This window comes from Setaria italica, chromosome IV (genome assembly GCF_000263155.2).
Source record: "Setaria italica strain Yugu1 chromosome IV, Setaria_italica_v2.0, whole genome shotgun sequence".
In the NCBI taxonomy this organism is placed as follows: domain Eukaryota; kingdom Viridiplantae; phylum Streptophyta; class Magnoliopsida; order Poales; family Poaceae; genus Setaria; species Setaria italica.
In genome coordinates this window covers 39,367,517-39,386,326 of record NC_028453.1, presented here as the reverse complement: position 1 = coordinate 39,386,326, position 18,810 = coordinate 39,367,517, and the positions used below count along the sequence as shown (strand labels likewise).

Here is an 18,810-nt window from a genome sequence, read left to right as displayed (position 1 = left end):
AAGTGACGAACCCGCAAGAATTGACGCAATATAGGCTCATATCTCTGTAAAATGTGCTATATAAGATTTGTTCCAAAGCAATGGCCAACAGGCTGAGAAGGATCCTGGATGACATTGTTTCGGAGGAGCAAACGCATTTGTGCCAAGTAGATTAATAACTAATAATGTGATCATTGCATATGAATGCGTCCATTATTTGAGGAAGAAGAAAGGAAAAATAGGAGCATGTGCGATCAAGCTGGATATGGCGAAAGCATATGATCAGATTGAATGGAAGTATTTGGACGCGGTGATGGAAGGTCTAGGTTTCTCGCAACATTGGCGCAATCTAGTCATGAAGTGTGTCTCGTCAGTATCTTTTTCTGTCCGTGACCGAAATGGGGATGGCGGCGACGCCGGCAAGCCGGCGGTCCGAGGAGGCGGACGGCAATGACAGGCGGGACGGCTGCAGGCGGCGCCGGCGGCGAGGAGCACGAGTGGCCGGTGTGCAACGTGAAGGCTGAAGGCCAGCGTGGACTACATCTACATCCCGTGCCTGGACAACGAGAAGGCCATTAAGAAGCTGCGACCGGCCGGAGAACTTCCGTCGGTACGTGCACCGGGAGCGGCACTGCCCCGACGAGGGCCCCACGTGCCTCGTCCCACTCTCCGGCGGCTACCGCCAGCCCATCGAGTGGCCGAAGAGCCGAGACAGGGTATGCAGCACGTGCTCGTGAATCCTCACGCTAACTCATTGTTGCACTTGCACGCCCTGCTTGCTAAAACAGAAGGTGAGCGGGCAGCACCTAACCTTCCACGGCGGCGGCACGTGCTTGCTAACGGCGACATGGAGACCGTGTCGTTCGCGCCCAAGGATGAGCACGAGGCGCAGGTGCAGATGGCGCTCGAGCGCCGGATCCCGGCCATCTCCGCCGTCAGGGGCTCCAAGCGCCTACCCTTCCCCAGCAAGGCTTTCGACCTCGTCCACTGCGCGCGGTGCCGCGTGTCCTGGGCTCCTGGCACACCGACGGTACGCCGCCGCGCCGCTCCCTTCCACTTCGTTCAGATGTGACCATTGCCGACGACGATAGGCAACAACATTGTGTGATTGTGTCTGTGTGTAGGTGGGCCCCTCCTCCTGGAGCTGAACCGCGTCCTGCGCCCCAGCGGCTTCTTCGTCTGGTCGGCGACGCCGGTGTACCAGAAGCTGCCGGAGGAAGTCGAGATCTGGAAAGGCACGTGTGGATAATAAACATCCGTTTCAGTACTGATCATTTCTCACCATGGAAATGGACTTTGATCGATCAGAGGCAGCGGACGCTTAATGGAGTTCTGTTCATCTGCACATAGAGCGATAACGTCTGTGCACGAAATCCATGTGCTGGGAGCTGGCGGCGATCAAGAAAGGCCGGCTCAACGGCATCGGCGCCGGCGTCCAACGACTGCTACGAGGCCAGGAGGCGGCAGCAGCCGCCGATGTGCAGCGACGACGACGCCGCCGATGCGGCGTGGTACATCCGCCTCAGCCTCAACTCGTGCATGCACCGCGTGCCGACGGGCCCGTCGGAGCGCGGCGCGCGTGGCCCGTCGAGTGGCCGCTGCGGGTGCGCACGCCGCCGTACTGGCTCGACGCCGCGCGGGCCGGGGTGTACGGCAAGCCGGAGCCGGAGGACTTCGCGGTGGACTACGATCACTGGCGCCGCGTCGTCGACAGGTCATACCTCAACGACCTAGGCGCTGACTGGTCCAGGGTCAGGAACGTCATGGACATGAGAGCCGCGCGCATACGGAGGGTCAGAAGAAACCCGTCGCTCCAGCATTTCCATCTCCATTGGTGAGTGGTGATTGTGCTATGATCATGCTGACGGCATGGCTCTCTCTCTTCCATGCCGTTTGCAGCTGCGCTCCGGGAGAAGAAGGTCTGGGTGATGAACGTCATGAACGTGGACGCGCCCGACACGCTGTTGATCGTCTTCGAGCGCGGGCTGTTCGGCATCCATCATGACTGGTGCGAGTCCTTCAGCCCGAGAACCTACGACCTCCTGCACGCTGATCACCTCTTCTCCAAGATCAAAGAGAGGTCAGCCATCAGACCTCAGCTCTGTTTCAGCAATGCCTAGTTCAGTCTCGTCAGATTTCCGGCTTGACGCACGTGTGTCTTCTTCAGATTGTTGCAACTCACAGAAATACACTCGTGAATATAGTACGTATTTGGTAGCTGGATTAATGGTGGAAATAGAGGTAATCGGCAATCTCGAGCCGCAGCTCACCACCGTTCGCCGATTACAACCAAATTGAATTTTTTTTAATACGCAGGAGAGTTGTGTATCTTTGTATTAAGAAGAAAATAGTTTACAACGCGGGCCTACCCAAGCGTGCACACACGATTTTCGTTCATCGTTTAGGTTACATTACGCAAAAGATGCAACAGAAGAAAGGGGGCACCGATGACCAAAAATCAGAGTTGGTGATCCGGAACTGCTGTCGGTGCCGGCCAGCCTACTGCCGCTAAATGTTTGGCCCCGGAGGCACACCAGAGTTGCCCTTCTTGAGTGATTTCAGCTAGCAATTGCACGGCGTTCTTCGGGGATGATCTGACGAAAACCCGATCATTGCGTTCCTTCCACAGCTTCCATGAAACCAACATGAATGCCGAGTCTAAACCCTTTCTCTTGGCCACGCGTATGCTCTTCCTCTGGTCGAGTCACCAGTCTAGAAGTTGCACCTCGCGCGCCGGGACGGCGTTGTGCAGATTGAGCATTACACTAACGCTGTGCCATACTTGCATTGAAAAGGAACACCTAGAAAAGAGGTGATCAGCGGTCTCCGGCTCCTGATCACATAGGGCGCAATCTGCATGATCATGCAAGCCCCGTTTTTGCTTTCTGACGGCAGTTCAAAGTCTGTTCTTGATAGCGAGCCACATGAACACTTTCACTTTCAGAGGTGCCCAGGCCTTCCAGATCGGTTCTGCTGATCATAGCACGGAGGTGCTGTAGAAAAATTTGCAGGCTGATTTTGCAGAATAGGACCCTGAAGCATCCCATTTCCATGTGACAGTATCCTCCACACCAACCGAGAGCTGAACCCCTTGCATCTGATGCCAAAGGGCGACGTATTCAGTTAGCGCTTTTACTGTTAGGCGTCCGACAATATCTTGTATCCACTGCTTTTGGTGCAATCCCTGTGCAACTGTCCTCCGGTTTTTGATTCGTGGCCTGATCAAGGTGCTAGAATGCACGGCGATGCCTGAGCCAACCAATCGGTCCAAACTCCGGTGCTAGAATGCACGGCGATGCCTGAGCCAACCAATCGGTCCAAAACAGAGCCAAGTTGCCATCACTGATCTGCACCTGAATTGAAGCTTGAAACAGCTGTTTCAGTACCGGGTCCTGCTCGAAGTCAAGCTACATATGTTTCCATGACAGATCTGAATCAGTTTGTGTAACTGTGCACAGGAACACCTGTAGAAGGCATTGAAACCCGCGACTGTTTCATTCTTAACCACAGGCCAAGCTGATTTGTAGAACTCAGAAATGAACCCGTCCGGCCCAGGTGCTTTCTCGTTGGGCATCATCTTTACCGTGTTCCAAATCTCAGTCTCAGTGAATGGCACTTCAAGATGCTGCAGGTCTGCTGCTAGGAATCCCAATGCAGACAGGTTGATGAAGTCTGTTCTTTGCACCCGTGAGCCCAGGATTTCAGAGAAGTATGTGAACAGCACAAGTTCTTTTTCCTCCTGAGTAACTGCTAGGACACCATTGTGCTCCAACTGAGCTATGAATTTCTTTTTGGCTCTGTGGCCACACTGCATGTGGAACAGCTTTGTATTAGCGTCCCCGTCTCTGAGGTAAATCATTCGCGATCTCAGTCTTGCCATTGTCCTTTCAAGGGAAGATAAACCGAGAATTTTACATTTGAGTTCCTTCCTTAGGCCTGCCTCCTCTAGGGTGAGCTGTCTCCCTTCCTGAGCTCTATCCAGCCAAGAAACCAGAGTTCTGGCCAGCAGCAGCTGCGACTTGATTTGGCCAACTGAACGTTGGCTCCAGCTCTGCAACTCGCGTGCCGTGCTTCTAAGCTTGAGATCAAGAACAGTGAAAGGGTCTGACACTCTGGGTGGGCACGTCCAGCCCCGTTGCATTGCCTCGAGATAAACCCGCAGCTTGATCCACCATGCTTCAAAATGAAACCGAGGTTTGGCGCTGAAGGAGGCGTTCGTTGCAAGGAGGAGAGGGCAGTGATCCGACATGTCTGAGGAAAGCGCCTGCAGGAATGCACCGGGGAACATCATCTCCCATTCGACAGAGACGAGGACTCTATCGAGTTTGGCCATAGTTAGGGTCACGCGCTCGTTACTCCACGTATAACGGCGCACATGCAGGTACATGTCCTTCAACTGCAAGTCGTCCACCAGCCTTCTGAAACGCCCAATGTTCCTTCGGTTCAGGTTTTCGTTGTTCTTGTCGGTAGCGTTTAGGATGAGATTGAAATCTCCTGTTTTTACCCACAACGGCGTCACTAGGCTGTGTACCGATCGTAGCTCCTCCAGGAACTCAAGCTTCTCTGCTTCAAGCTGTGGCCCGTACACAGTGGTGAGACTCCATTGATCATCTGACGTGCCCAGGGCGATGTTCACGGTGATGGAAAACCGGCCAGTGTGAACGGTGTAGCATGAAACCTCCGGGCCTCTACACGCGACGAGGATGCCACCACTTGCACCCGTAGACGGGGGCTGCGCGAAGCTTGTGAAACGCTGGCCAAGCATCTCGCAGACAAGAAAACGCGAGACGTCTTGCAGCTTGGTCTCTTGGAGACACGCCACTGTTATGTTTGAGTCTCCTACCACCGTTCGCAGTGCGTCTCTACGGCAGCGAGCATTCAACCCACGAACGTTCCAAACCAAAATGTTGTGATTAGGCTGGTCCATGGAGGATTACAACAGAGAGGGAGCAAACGGGCTCGGTCACGCAGTGAGGGCGGCCGACGCCTGAGCGGTGAGCTGTAACAGCTCCTGATCAGAAAGGCCGTTTGCAGCGGGGAAGATATCTCGAAGAGCAGCGAAATGGTGTGGCTGCATGGTGGACACCAAGAACTTGTCGAACTGCTTGTCAGTGATCTGGGAGGCTTCCTGATCTTGTGTTATGATTCCTAGTTTCTTCATTGCGAGAATTTCCCCTTTCTTGGACGCTCTGACCGCCGTGTTCAGAGGTTGTGCCACAAGCCTGTTGCTGCACCGCTGCGTCGACGCCGGAGCGGTCCGTCGTGGCGGCTCAGTGGCCAGCGGCGGTTGGATCTCCATGCGCACAGAGGCAAGGAAGGCCGCCGTCAAATCGAGTTCTCTCTGAACAGTTGAGCCTTGACAGCCCGCTGTTGCTCAGGATGCTTCAGCTCTTCCCGACCCAAGTCTTCAGCAACAACTTGATCTCCATTTTGCAATAACAGCTTCCAGCGAATCCTTGGCGCTTCTCTTCCTAGCTGACACAGCACAGCAGGTTCGTGACACAGATGCACGGTTCTGCTTGAGGCCTGGGGGCTGCATCATCGTGCGCGATGAGGCCAGCGCCGTCGGCGAGGTGGAGAAGCTCCTGAGGTCGCTCCAAGAACGACGAAGGGAAACTCTACGCTGAGAAATTGGCAGCCGGAGCTGATCGAGGAGCCCTCGTAAGAAGTGGGTACATGGTTTTGCAATAGCATTCATGTTCATAATCACTGATAGAGAATTTAGATTATTATAGCAAACCGAACGCTGATGATAGTTACAGATTATTCCTAGTTGCGTATCTTGGGCGCCAAAGGTTATATGAAACATATGCTCAGTTAAAACATGTCTTGCATCTGGTAGGGCAGCTCAAATTGCAGCACAAAAACAAATGGTTGGCCTGGACATGAGTACACCAACACAGCTCCACAAAGCATACAAAACTAAATTCAATTGCAAATCCAAGGTATCAGAGACCGTATAGTGATGCATGCAAATTTATATATCAGCTGTTACAACAATGAGGTGATGCGTTTGCAGCTGCTCAAACAAACTAATTGAGCAACCACTAAAATAGTAAAAATCAACCAGAATTTTGCTCCAGTCATGGCCCGAGTGTTGGACCACAATGACATTCTTCCAATCTATACCAATACAAGTTAAATATTTCCGACTTTTCATATATTCCATCTTCCCAAAAATTGGCGCTGCAGATCTCAAAATTGGTGGGGAATTATCAGGCATTACTAGCAGCTACCCCATTCGCTGTTGTCTGCAGTGCACTCTCTTTTCTGTAAAGTGGTACTCTTCCACCGAGTTCCTTCAACCTCAATACCATGTCATGCAGCCATTCGAAGGTGAGTTTGTTCTGCTTGTTGAGTTCCTCCCTCACCTCTGGATGCACCCTGAACCAGTCCCCCAACATCTTGTGGACATGAGATCGAACCATTCTCCACGGCACAGGGTACTGCTCACACAGCTTCAAATATTCGATCACTAGATCAGCCTGGTCCAAGCCGCTATCTCCATTCTCATCGCCATCGTCTTTCCATTCCTTTGTTCTGAAACCAGCAAAGAGTGCTGGATTTTCTAAAAGAGTTTCAGCTGAAAGCACACCATCAGCACCAGTATGTTCCAGGCAGTTGTTAACATCCTCCATATGGCGAATGTTTCCATTTGCAAGAACAGGTACTCTTAGAGCATCTTTGACGGCCTTGATGGCATCCCAGTCAGCTCGAAATTTCTTCCCATCCTTTTCATCTCTTGTCCGACCATGGACAGCCACAAGAGAAGCACCAGCTTCCTCGAGCATCTTTGCATAGGCTAATGTATCTTCCAACCGTGGAAATATGCGAATCTTAACAGAGACTGGAACATGAAGGTTAGCTGATAGATTCTGCACAAGGGATTTTACTAGGGGAAGGTTGTCCATGAGAAATGCTCCATAGTTCCCCCGTCTTGCAATACGCTGCGGGCATCTGCAAGGCAATACATTACTGTCAGTCAGAAGGGTATGGGTATAATATTTTCAAGTAATACTAATATATGCAAGATGAAAATGAATTGGTATATGCTAGATAGAAATTAACTGTGGAAGATTCATCGTTAGTGCTCTAAGCAAAGCTAAGAAAGGAGCTAGGAGCATAGGTGACTAGAACTAAACTTCAAAGCATAGCAGATTTGGAGTCACAGTGTACAAACCATGGCCTAGCATGGTGGCTAATTCTTTTCCACATTGGAATCACGGGTGTATCTCTAATATCACGCTTGAGGTACCACTAACAAGGTTACTCAGAGACTATGTTCAGAAGAAGTTTATATCAGCAAACTATTTGAGCCATTCCAAAAGTGGTGTCAATTACAATTACAATAAGGTAAAAGATAAGTAAATATGAAGAAAATTAATCAGTATAACAGCACAAGGAAATTTTGCATTACCCGAAATTGATATCAACATAGTCGCAATATGGTTCCACCATCTTTGCAGCTTGTAACAAAATGTCAGGGTCATTTGCACAAAACTGAACAAAAAGTGGACGGTCCTCCTGTATATGTTTAAAGGAATGTAAGGGCCCGTGCAAGATAAATACAACTCATAACCAAAAAATAACTGTGTAGAATAACAAGAGAATACACCTGATCATGTAAATAACTGTCAAATAACCCTCATGTTCAAACAATTGTTACCAAATACAGCAATTCTTCGCTTATCATGTTCAAACATTGGCTCCTTCCACTTTGGAAGTTTTTAAAATCAAACTGCAAAACTGCCTAATCTTATTTGTCTCTACGCCAAAGCAATTATTGTATCAGCTTGTACTGCAATGGCAAGTAAACTAACCATCAAATAAGGCTAATGTTCAAACAATTATAACAAATTACAGCAATTCCTCCCTTCTCAGGTTCAAACATCGGCTGCCCCACCCCCAGCTACCACATAAATTGGGGAAATCTAAGTAACAGTCGAAATTCCATCAAACTGCAAATCTGGAAGTGTTTTGAAATCACTACAGAACTACTTAATCATATTCGTCTCTACACCAAAGCAATTACTGTTTCAGCTCGCATTGCAATAGCGAGCTAAGCATGTACCACTACCCTTAACTTAAATTCCATCCCAGTAGTTACGGTGTCGGACTGGAAACTGTCAAGCGTCAGTTACCTTGCACGTGGTAAACTCCATGGACCTGTACTTCTCGTTCTCGGAGAAGATGCGGGAGTGGAGCATGGGCGTGTATGCCGCGTCGGCGCCGTAGCGGCGGCACAGCATGCGGAACGGAAGCTCGGAGTTGTCCACCATCGGCGCCACCATCAGCCGCGGGGCTCCCAGGCGCCTCCAGTGCGACCACGCGCGCTCGATCCTCTCCTCCGCGGAGACCGGAGGCCGCGGGAGGGGCCGCGCCGGCGCGACTTCCTCCGCCGCAGCGGCAGCTGATTCCGCGGCGCTGGAGCAGAGGTCCTCGTCGGGGTCGGCCGCCGTGGCTAGGTGAGCGGCGTCGGCGGCCGGCGACATGGCGGGGCTAGGGTTTAGGGAGCGGAGGAAGCGGCGCGGGCTCGGGAGGTGCGGAGCGAGTCGGCGCAGTGGCATGCGGTTGGGTGCGGCGGCGATTCCTCAGATGTGGGCTGGGTCGCCGGGTCGGGTCTCGGATTTTTCTCTCGGGAGCCGTGTCCCGGCCGGTTAAGATGACATGACGGGCTCATATATCAGTGATGGAAGCAGTGGACAAATGTTAAGTGGGCCTTTTCTGGCCCAGCTGGACTTCCCACATAGATTGTATGAAGGCCCATAAATTGTTGGTGAGGCTTTCATAACAGCCATTCATTTTATTCTTTATATCATGTCATAAAAGGCTCATAAATTGTTAGTGAAAATTCATACAGCTAGGCATTTTATACTTTCTGGCGTGCCATAAAAGGCCCATAAATTGTTAGCGAGGCTTTTTTGGCATACTACTGATCCATGACGTGCATTATCATTGAGAACCGAAATAATTTCAAAGCAACGAAATGCTTGAGAACTGAAATAACTTCAACGCAACGAGAGGATCAGAGGAGCAACAAAAACATGGTGTTTTGTGATCATCAGACACAATTTTGAGCCACATTGAGAGACAACATCAAATTTTATTGTTCAGATCATTAATCTGGGTTTGTTTCGTTTGAGAGTTGTCATGAATTAAATTGCAAACAATGATAAACACATTACATTTAGAGGTTGCAATTTGATTCTAGCACTGTAGTTAATTTGCTAAAATACAATCAATTTGAATGAAGTCAGTGATTTATATATTTGCATAATCTTAATGATTTGTTTCCTAACTACATACGCATTTAGTAGGCGGCTCTGATGATATTGACATGATACTAAATTGTCCTTTTGCATCTGCATGATGACTTCGATGTTGTGAGCCTAGAAAGGTGATGTGGTTCGTGTGCACCATGACGACACTGCTTGAGCTCCTCGCTGTCGAGCCACATTGCCGCCTTCTTCCTTATTTTGTGTGAGGGAGTAAAAGATGTGGCAATAGTAGAGAAAGACGACTTTGATGCTGCGAGCCTGGGAAGGTGTTGTAGCTCGTGTGCGTCGTGACGTTACTTGAGCTCCATGTAACGTCCCCAAATTTAAACATTTAAAAATTAGGGCCTTTTAAAATTTTCTAAAACACATTTAACATTAATTCTTTTTTTCTCCCCTCGTGATTAAATTTCTTAGAATACATCTATCTAAGCTTAAACATTACTTGATTGTGTATATGAGTGCTCTAGAATTTAGAAGTAATCCAAAGCTCTATTCAAATTTGAACCTAGTTCAAATTTAAACTTAAACCACATCAAAACCTCTTCAAACAAATAAACCCTTAATGGGTCACCAACCTCCCTTTCACCTCCTTCGGTCCAGCCGGCCCAGTCCACCTCCACTTTTCCCTCCCTCCTCCACACGGCCTAAGCAGGCCGAGGCCTGCAAGCCTTGCGGCCCAACCGGCCCAGCCTAGCCCGCCGACGACGTTGTCGTCTTCCTCCTCCCTCCCTCCCTCTTTTGCCTTGCACCGTCCGTGCATCCCCCCTTCTCCCTCAATACCGCTGCCGCCCGGATGCGCCTCCCTATTTTGCGACGAGCGCGCCACACTGCCACAGCCACGCCTCGCCCACTCCCTCTGTCAGGATTCTCTCCCCCTCCCTCGTAACCTCGACCACCTGCACCCGCACGCGAGACGCCCCGACCCTGTTGCGGCGGCCGCTGAGCTGATCTGCCTGCCTCGGCCTTCCCCCGTGATGCCGAGGAGAGCGCCACATGTCCCACACTACCCTCCACCACCCCGGCCACTCCTCTGACACCGGGAGCCCTCCTTCACCTCTCTGACCCGCGTGCCTGTATGCCATGGCAGCGCGCCAAAACGCTGCCACCATGGCTAGCTGCTCGACCTTATCTCCTCACCCCCGTCCTTATCCGCGAGCTGAGCTCATCCAGGAGCTTAAACTCGTCTGCTGGAGCCTCCCCAGGGCTATAAATAGCTCCCCGGCCTTCCCCTCTCCACACCACCACCTCTCCTCCGTCGCCGGAAATTAGGAAACGGTGCAGCGCCACCTCCACCCGCTGTCGTACTCTATCTCCTAGAGTCGGGTCGGGTCAAAGTCAAGGCTATCGCATTGTCCCTAGCCACCTTTTTCCCCGCGTTGCAGCGCCGCCTTGCCGGCTGCTAAGCGCTCACCCGTCGCCGCCGCTCAACCCTACCGCCACCACACGCCATCGCTCTGCTCCAGCCACCGCGCTACCCCCGAAGACACCCCAGGTAGCCTCGTTATGCTTCCCAAGTCTCGATTCAAGCTCTCTGCCCTCACCAGCCCCTCCTCCCCTTCTAGCCGCCATAATGCCCAACTCCGATGAGCCTCCAGCGTCACCTTGGTCGGCCACCGGCTTGATCGACTGCACCAACACCTGCGCTTCATCCTCCTGATCATTTTCCCCCACTCTTATCGCAATCTCGAACCCCCGCCAAGCCGCACTCCTCTCCTAGCCACGCCGCCGCATGAGCTCCGGTGAGCCCTCCCAACCGACACGGATCTCAGTCCGCTCTAACACCTACCCCACCTACCTCGCCGTAACCACCCGAGCTCAAAAACCCTAGCACATGCCCTCAACCCCGTCCTATAGCCGCTGGCGTGGGGAGCTCCGACAAGCTCCCCTGCCTCGCCACCGCACCCCGGCACCTAACCCAAGCGGCGCCCTGACATGGCACCCACGTGGTGGCCATGCTGGCACCGGCCCCACACGTTGGCCTCACACACACGCCACACCACCAGCCTCGTCACTGCCCAGTCAGCACCCCGCATCCCCGTGCACCCGGTCCACTGAGCTGCCCTCTCCATCTCGCCCTGGTTCACATGTCCACCATCCCGGTCCATAGCACATGCCTTGCTGACCCCACAGACCTAGCCCCACCTGTCAGCCCCTCAACCAGAGCAAAAATGCTAGGTACACATGGCCAAGAGTACCCCAAAATGTTAGTAAACCATCCCAAGGGGCCACGGGGGCAACGGATGGACTAGAGCAGGACCTTCGCAGAGTTCCAGGTCTGGCCAGCACGGGTTGTTGGTTGAGGTCCGTAGGGCCTGGTGGCATTGTATGCCATGTTATGATGTATCTTTCTTTCCCGGGATAGTGTCCCTGAGTGGATGTGGAATGACCCCTGTTTAGGCCCAGAGTTGTCCCTGGATGGAGGTAGAGGATGTCGTCCAAAGATGGACGCCAGTGGGTATGGGTCTTGTAGGGTAGCACCACCAAGGCTTTGGTATGGGCTACCCAATCGTATGGGTAAAGTGTACAGGCTCTGCAGAGTTATTAAATCTATTTGAATAGCCGAGGTTCTCGGTCATGAACTCACATGGTCAAAGCTCTCTTTGATTAGTCATAACCTTTTGTATAAGGTAGAGAATTGGGGGCAGATGCCCATACTTTTGAGATAAGCAGGATCCTAACAATCGATGCCTTTAAAACATGGAAAATGGCAGGGAGGCTTTGTTTCCCCCTCCAGGACCAAAATAACATTATAATAATTAAACAACTTTCCCTTAAAAAGCCCCAACGGTGTTACACATTTTGCATACAATTAAACTGCTGCATATAACCCTAACCCATCCTTATTTTACCTTACATTTCACTAACTTTTCAACGTTAAGATACTTGCTGAGTACTTCTAACAAAGTAACTCAATCTTGCTTGTTTTGCTAAGTCTACTAGGGAGATAAGTTTTCATCTTTCCGCTGCATATTGATTGTTGCCTGCTACTCCTTAAAGTTGAAGATACACTGGCATAATCCCATCTATTTTCTTTTCTTCTTACTTTGATAATCATTCCGCTAACGCTGGTGCCGGATCCTAGTCCAGGTAATGTCATTGTAATGCTTAAGTTGGGACGCCCAAGGGGCGGTCCCCACACTCCTCGTCGTTGAGCCACATTGCCACCTTCTTCCTTAATTTATGTGTGGGAACAAAAGGTGTGGTAATAGCATCCTACAATTCTAGCATTGTTTATTTTGGATCCATGCTAAACTAGACCATTGTTAGCAATCATTAATTAATTAAGCATGCACTTGATCAATTATTTTATTAGAAAAGAATATTTTTGTCTTGGGATCAAATTAGTCAGCTGCCCATACTTTGATAGAAAAATTTTGTTTACGGTGTTCAAAATACCATTTTTCTCTTTCATTTTAGAGGCTAACTTATTGCTCATATCATTTTGGTCTGAGACTTTCTGCCAAATTGCTCTAGCAATTAAGGTGGTTGATGATTACGAGGTTGTTGTTATTCAGGTTGGCACTTTGTATCTTTTTTGTATTTCTCATTAATCAAGATATTCATGCATGGTTGACCATCACAACTTGTTGAGAAATCAACACCCCTAACCATACTCTTTCTACACAAATATCTAACTTTAGAATTTTCCTCATACTTATCCAACCATGCAAATATCTAGCTTATAGAGTATTCCATAACTTACCATGGAAACCATGGCTCATGCGTACTCTAATCTTCTAGAATCGTCCTACTTTGCCATGATCTTATCCTTATGTATGGCAAAGTTAGTATTTTTCATAAACTTCTAGAAAGGTTCAAGTATGCATTGCATATTCTCAACATTGCTCATTATTTGTTCTTTGCAGGTCATTTGGATGACATGCTTTGAGAGGTCTGCCGCTCCGCAAAGCAGACTATGTTTTCTACTTGGACTGGGCCGTTCACTCCATCAGAATTGCTAACTGCAGCTTCCATAACACCAGCCATGCAATCTTTGAACTGTGTTGTGGAGCCTTACAAGCATCATATATTTGATCATATCAACATTTCTTTGGACATTCCAACCGATTTTCTTCTCTCGACAAATCCACACCCATATGTGCTACCTTCAATACATCATCCCCACTCCATCTTCACCATGGGTGCTGGTATGATCACCATCGAGAACTCTCGGTCCAACGAGGGTGTTGGCATGCCATGTAGCCCAACAACCAAGTATATGTATCAGTGGAGTCAGTGGAGCAGAGATCTTTTTATTCCCAAGTAATCATGGTGTAATGTATTGGCTACAACTTAGCAAACCTCCATGCCTACCTTACATTTCATTAACTTTTCAACGTTAAGATACTTGCTGAGTACTTCTAACAAAAGTACTCAATCTTGCTTGTTTTGCTAAGTCATCTAGGGAGACAAGTTTTCATCTTTCCGCTGCATATTGATTGTTGCCTGCTACTCCTTAAAGTTGAAGATACACTGGCATAATCCCATCTATTTTCTTTTCTTCTTACTTTGATAATCATTCCGCTAACGCTGGTGCTGGATCCTAGTCCAGGTAATGTCACTGTAATGCTTAAGTTGGGACGCGCAAGGCGCGGTCCCCACACTCCTCGTCGTTGAGTCACTGTAATGTCACTGTAATCATGATGATGCTTCTAAGCCTAATGAGTCACACGTTGGGGGACTGGTTCAGGGTGCATCCAGAGGTGAGGAACTCAATAAGCAGAACAAACTCACCTTCGAATGGTTGCATGACATGGTAATGAGGCTAAGGAACTTGGTGGAAGAGTACCGCTTTACAGAAAAGAGAGTGCACTGCAGAGTGCAGACTACAGCAAATGGGCTAGCTGCTAGCAATGCCTGACAATTCCCCATCAAGTTTGATATCTGTGGCACCAATTTTTGAAACGATGGAATATATGAAAAATCGGAACTACTTAACTTGTAGTAGTGTTAGTATAGATTGGAAGACTACTTATTGATTGAACTATTTTTGAGATCAGCTCATTGTTGTAACAGTTGATACATAAACTTGCATACATAAGTTTCAAAAAAAACTTGCATACATCATTATACGGTCTCTGATACCTTGGAGTTGCTATTGAATTTTGCTGTGTTGGTGCACTCATGTCCAGACCAACCTGTTGTTTTTTTTCCAGGCAGCAGTTTGGGCTGCTCTACCAGATGCAAGACATGTTTAATTCAGCATATATTCCATATATCATTTGGCGTCCAAGATACACAAGTAGGAATCTGTAACTACCATCAGCATTCGGTTTGCTATAATAATAATCTAAACTCTCTATCAGTGATTATGAACATACTGCAATGCTATTGCAAAACCATGTACTCCGTACTCGCTTCTGATGGACGTGTTATTCGTATGTAACATCTGCAAAACTAAGAGAGGAGAAAGGAAGAGCCCTAACTATCTTTGAGTTGGAGACGAACTGCTTGCCATCCTGAAATGGTCAGTCAAGGGGTATCTTATGAGGGCTCCTCGATCAGCTCCGGCCGCCAATCCGATTTCTCAGCGTAGAGCACCCCTTCGTCGTTCTTGGAGAACGTCAACCGCACGTCCCAGTGAAGCGACCTCAGGAGCTTCTCCACCTCGCCGACGGCGCCGGCCTCATCGCGCACAATGATGCCGCCCCCAGGCCTGACCACCCTGTCCACCTCGACCACCACCGGCAGAACCGCGCACCTGAACAAAGCACACGATCGTCAAGCCAGAAATTTGGCAAGACTGAACCAGGAATTGCTGAAACAGAGTAGTAAGTAGCAGTGTACTGAGCTGAGCTGTGATGGCTGACCTCTCTTTGATCTTGGAGAAGAGGTGATCGGCGTGCAGGAGGTCGTAGGTTCTCGGGTAGGTGCTGAAGGACTCGCACCAGTCATGGTAGATGCCAAACAGCCCGCGCTCGAAGATGATCGGCAGCGTGTCGGGCGCGTCCACGTTCACGACGTTCATCACCCACACCTTCTTCTCCCGGAGCGCAGCTGCGAACCTGAGAGAGAGAGCCATGCCGTCAGCACGGTCAGAGCACGTCACCAATGGCAATGGAAAAAGAAATGCTGGAGCGACGGCTGACGGGTTTCTCCTATTTACCCTCCATATGCGGCTCTCATGTCCATGACGTTCCTGACCCTGGACCAATCGATGCCCAGGCCGTTGAGGTAGGACCTGCCGACGACGCGGCGCCAGTGCTCGTAGTCCACCGTGAAGTCATCCGGCTCCGGCTTCCCGTACACCCCGGCCCGCGCGGCGTCGAGCCAGTACGGCGGCGTCCGCACCCGCCGCGGCCATTCGACGGGCCACCGCGCGCCGCGCTCCGACGGGACCGTCGGCACGCGGTGCATGCACGAGTTGAGGCGGATGTACCACGCCGCGTTGGCGTCGTCGTCGTCGCTGCACATCGGCGGCTGCTGCCGCCTCCTGCCCTCGTAGCACTCATTGGACGTCGGCTTGCGGTAGAAGGCGGCGCCGATGCCGTTGAGCCGGTCCTTCTTGATCGCCGCCAGCTCCCAGCACATGGATTTCGTCAGAGACGTCATCGCTGTATATACAGGCGAGCAAGAAATTTCCCATTAGTCATGAGCTGCCTGGCTCTGATCGACCAAAGGACGTCCATGGTGAGCAAACGTGCCTTTCCAGATCTCGACGTCCTCCGGCAGCTTCTGGTACACCGGCGTCGCCGACCAGACAAAGAAGCCGCCGGGGCGCAGGACGCGGTTCAGCTCCAGGAGGAGGGCGCCACCTACACGTAGTCACAGTCACACAATGTTGTCGCATCGTCGGCAATGATCTCATCAGAACGGAGTGGGAGGGGGCGACGGCGTACCGTCGGCGTGCCATGGCACGCGGCACCGCGCGCAGTGGACGAGGTCGAATGCCTTGCTGGGGAACGGCAGGCGCTTGGAGCCCATGACGGCGGAGATGGCCGGGATCCCGCGCTCGAGCGCCATCTGCACCTGCGCCTCGTGCTCGTCCTTGGGCGCGAACGACACGGTCGCCACGTCGCGCTCGAACAGGTAGCCGCCGAAGCTCGCCACGCCGCAGCCGACGTCGAGCACCACCCGGGTGTGCTTCCCCCACGCGATGCCGCGCACAGACTGCAGCTCAATGAAACCAAATAATGAATGAGCTCTGATCGTATCGTTCGACATCAATGTTGCTGGCTGAGCACCTACCTGCTGAAGGAAGTCGATGTAGTGCAGGGCGCCATGGATGAACTGCGTGCCGCCGCCGGGGAAGGTGAGGTGCTGCCCGCTCACCTTCACCCAGTTCTGGTGACCCTTCACCTCCACCAGCTTCGTGTGCGGCACGTTGCTGTACCATATCTGCACGTGCACGTCGTCGCCATGACACGACACACGAGTTAGCAGTGCAAGCTGGGCATGCAACAATGAGCGTGAGAAGAATTCACCGCCACCTGCGTACCCTGTCTCGGCTCTTTGGCCACTCGATGGGCCGGCGGTATCCGCCGGGGAGCGGGACGAGGCATGTCGGGCCCTCGTCAGGGCAGTGCCGCTCCCGGTGCTCGTACCGCCGGAAGTTCTCCGGCCGGAGCTTCTTGATCGCCTTCTCGTTGTCCAGGCACGGGATGTAGTCCGCGCCGGCCTTCACGTTGCACACCCGCCACTCGTGCTCCTCGCCGCCGTCGTTCTCGCTGCTGCTGCCGGCGTTCTCGTCGCGGCGGTCTTTCTCCCGGTGGGACTGGTCGGCCTGCGTCGCCCACGCCTTGTGCTCCTCCGTGCGGGCTTCGCCGACGAGCGAGTCCTCCACGCTGCGGCCGTCCTGGCTGGCATTGCCGTCCGCGTCCTCGGATACTGCCGGCTTGTCGCCGTCGCCGCCGTCCCCATTCTGGTCACGGAAAACCTCGCCGCCGCTTGCGTCCGACACCGACGAGTGCACTTGCTCTTCGTTCTGCGGATGTTCATTGCCGCGCTCCTCCTCCGGCTGACGCTGCTCGCTCTCCTCCCCCGTTCGTTCGTCGCCGTCGATCTGGGGCTCCTCCTGCGCTTCCCGGCGAAGGCCCCCGCCGGCGGCCTGCTCGTCGAGCGCGCTCTGCTCCTCCTCCCGCTGCCTTTGCCCCGCGTTGCTCTCCTCCTCGATGCCGCCGTCCAAGTTCTTCTCCTCGACGGCGGCGGCCCGAGCCTGCTCGTGTGGCATCTCCAGCTGCGGCTCGCGACTCTCTTCCAGCACGGCCTCTTGCTCCTTCGCCGCGTCCTCTGCGTTCGCCTCGCCGCCGCCGGCCACGGTGTCACCGTCCTCGCCCTTCACGTCCTCCATGGCCGCCGCGGAGATCCTGTGCTCCTCCTCCATGCCCGCCTCGTCGGAGCCGCGCTCCTGATCTTGATCGTCCGGCTTGGCGTGCGGGTCGTCCAGCACGGCCGCCGCCGAGACGGCGCTCTTCTGCTGGGGCTCCACCTCGGTGAGGTTTTCTTCGTCTTGTACTCCTCCTCGGTGAGGCTTCCCGGAGGACGCGTCGCCGTCCGCCCTCGCCCCGCGCGGCGGCGCCGGCGCGGCCCTCTCCCTGGTCACCTCGTACGCGAACGACGACCGCGTGGTGTGGCGGTACGCGGTGACCGTGCCGGCCGCCGCGTCCCCGTCCGCCGCCGCCGACGACGACGACGCGCTGGAGGTGGACGTGAGGAAGTAGGCCCCCGCGACGCACAGCGCGACGAGCAGCGCCGTCGTGGCGTAGTAGACGCACGCGGACGCCGCCGCCGAGGACGACGACGACGCCGCGCCGCCACCGCGCTTCCCGCCGGCGCGCGAGCCCCGGGAGCCCCCTGCCATGGACGACCGATCCCGCATGCAGGCAGAGCAGATGGGATTGCGCTGCCCCGCGCGCGCGGTTGATCTGTTACCAAAGAAAAGTTAATCTTGAGGAACTTTGGGCTAGTGGTTGATCAGGGTTTGTTTTTGGCGGAGTGACGCGTAATCTTGGGGACATGGGGTGATCCCCGCGCGTCGGGGGTGGTCGTGCGTGGGGATGACATGTGGAGCCAGCGCGCGGTAGTGGTGGGACGTCGACGAGCCGCGTTGCTTAACAAGCGGGGCAGTGCATGGGAGATGGATGGAGGGAGAGACAAGCGTCTCCCCTTCCTCTCGCTCTTTGAGACTTTGGCCTTTCCATGGTCTGCTCCGTGTTTCTTTTCCCTCTGTCCTTGTGTTTCATTTTATCTGGGATCTATCCTGCCACTGTCTCTTTGATTTCTTTATTAGAAAAGAAAAACCAGAATGAACGCCATGCAACATGTAGCTAGTGGCCAAAATACAGTTGTGATTGCAATTTGCTAACCAAAATGTTGCTAGGAAATGTTAAATCTGGCTAGCATTAGTAGTATATACCGAATTTTGGGAGATAAATATCTAAGAAACTATCTTAAATACCTAGGCGTGTCATGGCCACAACATAGCAAAACACATTAACAAATTCTCTATCTTAAAAATTAAAAATAACTTATTAAAGTTATATAGTTGATATATAGAAGAACAGTTAGGCCTACTAGGCCAAGTCAAGGTGCCAAACTAGAACTTAAATCCAAA

General features: G+C 52.2%; 2 protein-coding genes and 1 pseudogene across 2 annotated transcripts; 1 reads left to right on the top strand and 2 right to left on the bottom strand.

Annotated features, from left to right (window-relative positions):
• The first annotated feature begins 826 nt into the window (after positions 1 to 826).
• Positions 827 to 2,978, top strand: LOC101780291 (annotated as a pseudogene).
• Positions 2,979 to 5,883: 2,905 nt separating this feature from the next.
• Positions 5,884 to 8,597, bottom strand: LOC101781482 (tRNA-dihydrouridine(16/17) synthase [NAD(P)(+)]-like). Its single transcript, XM_004966368.3, has 3 exons — positions 8,121 to 8,597; positions 7,397 to 7,503; positions 5,884 to 6,936 (listed from the first exon to the last, which is right to left on the bottom strand). The coding sequence occupies exons 1-3, from the start codon at positions 8,544 to 8,546 to the stop codon at positions 6,195 to 6,197; spliced, it is 1,275 nt and encodes a 424-aa protein (XP_004966425.1). The 5' UTR covers positions 8,547 to 8,597; the 3' UTR covers positions 5,884 to 6,194.
• Positions 8,598 to 14,465: 5,868 nt separating this feature from the next.
• Positions 14,466 to 17,524, bottom strand: LOC101779877 (probable methyltransferase PMT27). Its single transcript, XM_022826209.1, has 7 exons — positions 16,696 to 17,524; positions 16,446 to 16,595; positions 16,097 to 16,367; positions 15,902 to 16,012; positions 15,364 to 15,811; positions 15,068 to 15,262; positions 14,466 to 14,958 (listed from the first exon to the last, which is right to left on the bottom strand). Exons 1-7 carry the CDS (start codon positions 17,425 to 17,427, stop codon positions 14,742 to 14,744), a joined length of 2,124 nt encoding a protein of 707 aa, XP_022681944.1. The 5' UTR covers positions 17,428 to 17,524; the 3' UTR covers positions 14,466 to 14,741.
• Positions 17,525 to 18,810: the final 1,286 nt, after the last annotated feature.

Bases quoted from the DNA above. Each gene is read 5' to 3' on its own strand.
- LOC101779877 (XM_022826209.1), bottom strand. From the start codon at position 17,427: ATGCCACACGAGCAGGCTCGGGCCGCCGCCGTCGAGGAGAAGAACTTG. The intron at 16,368-16,445 runs GTAGGTGCTCAG...ATTGAGCTGCAG, and splicing joins ACATCGACTTCCTTCAGCAG to TCTGTGCGCGGCATCGCGTG. The intron at 15,812-15,901 runs GCACGTTTGCTC...CTGTATATACAG, and splicing joins GGACGTCGAGATCTGGAAAG to CGATGACGTCTCTGACGAAA.
- LOC101781482 (XM_004966368.3), bottom strand. From the start codon at position 8,546: ATGCCACTGCGCCGACTCGCTCCGCACCTCCCGAGCCCGCGCCGCTTC. The intron at 7,504-8,120 runs GTAACTGACGCT...AAACATATACAG, and splicing joins TGGAGTTTACCACGTGCAAG to GAGGACCGTCCACTTTTTGT. The intron at 6,937-7,396 runs GTAATGCAAAAT...ATTGCCTTGCAG, and splicing joins TATGTTGATATCAATTTCGG to ATGCCCGCAGCGTATTGCAA.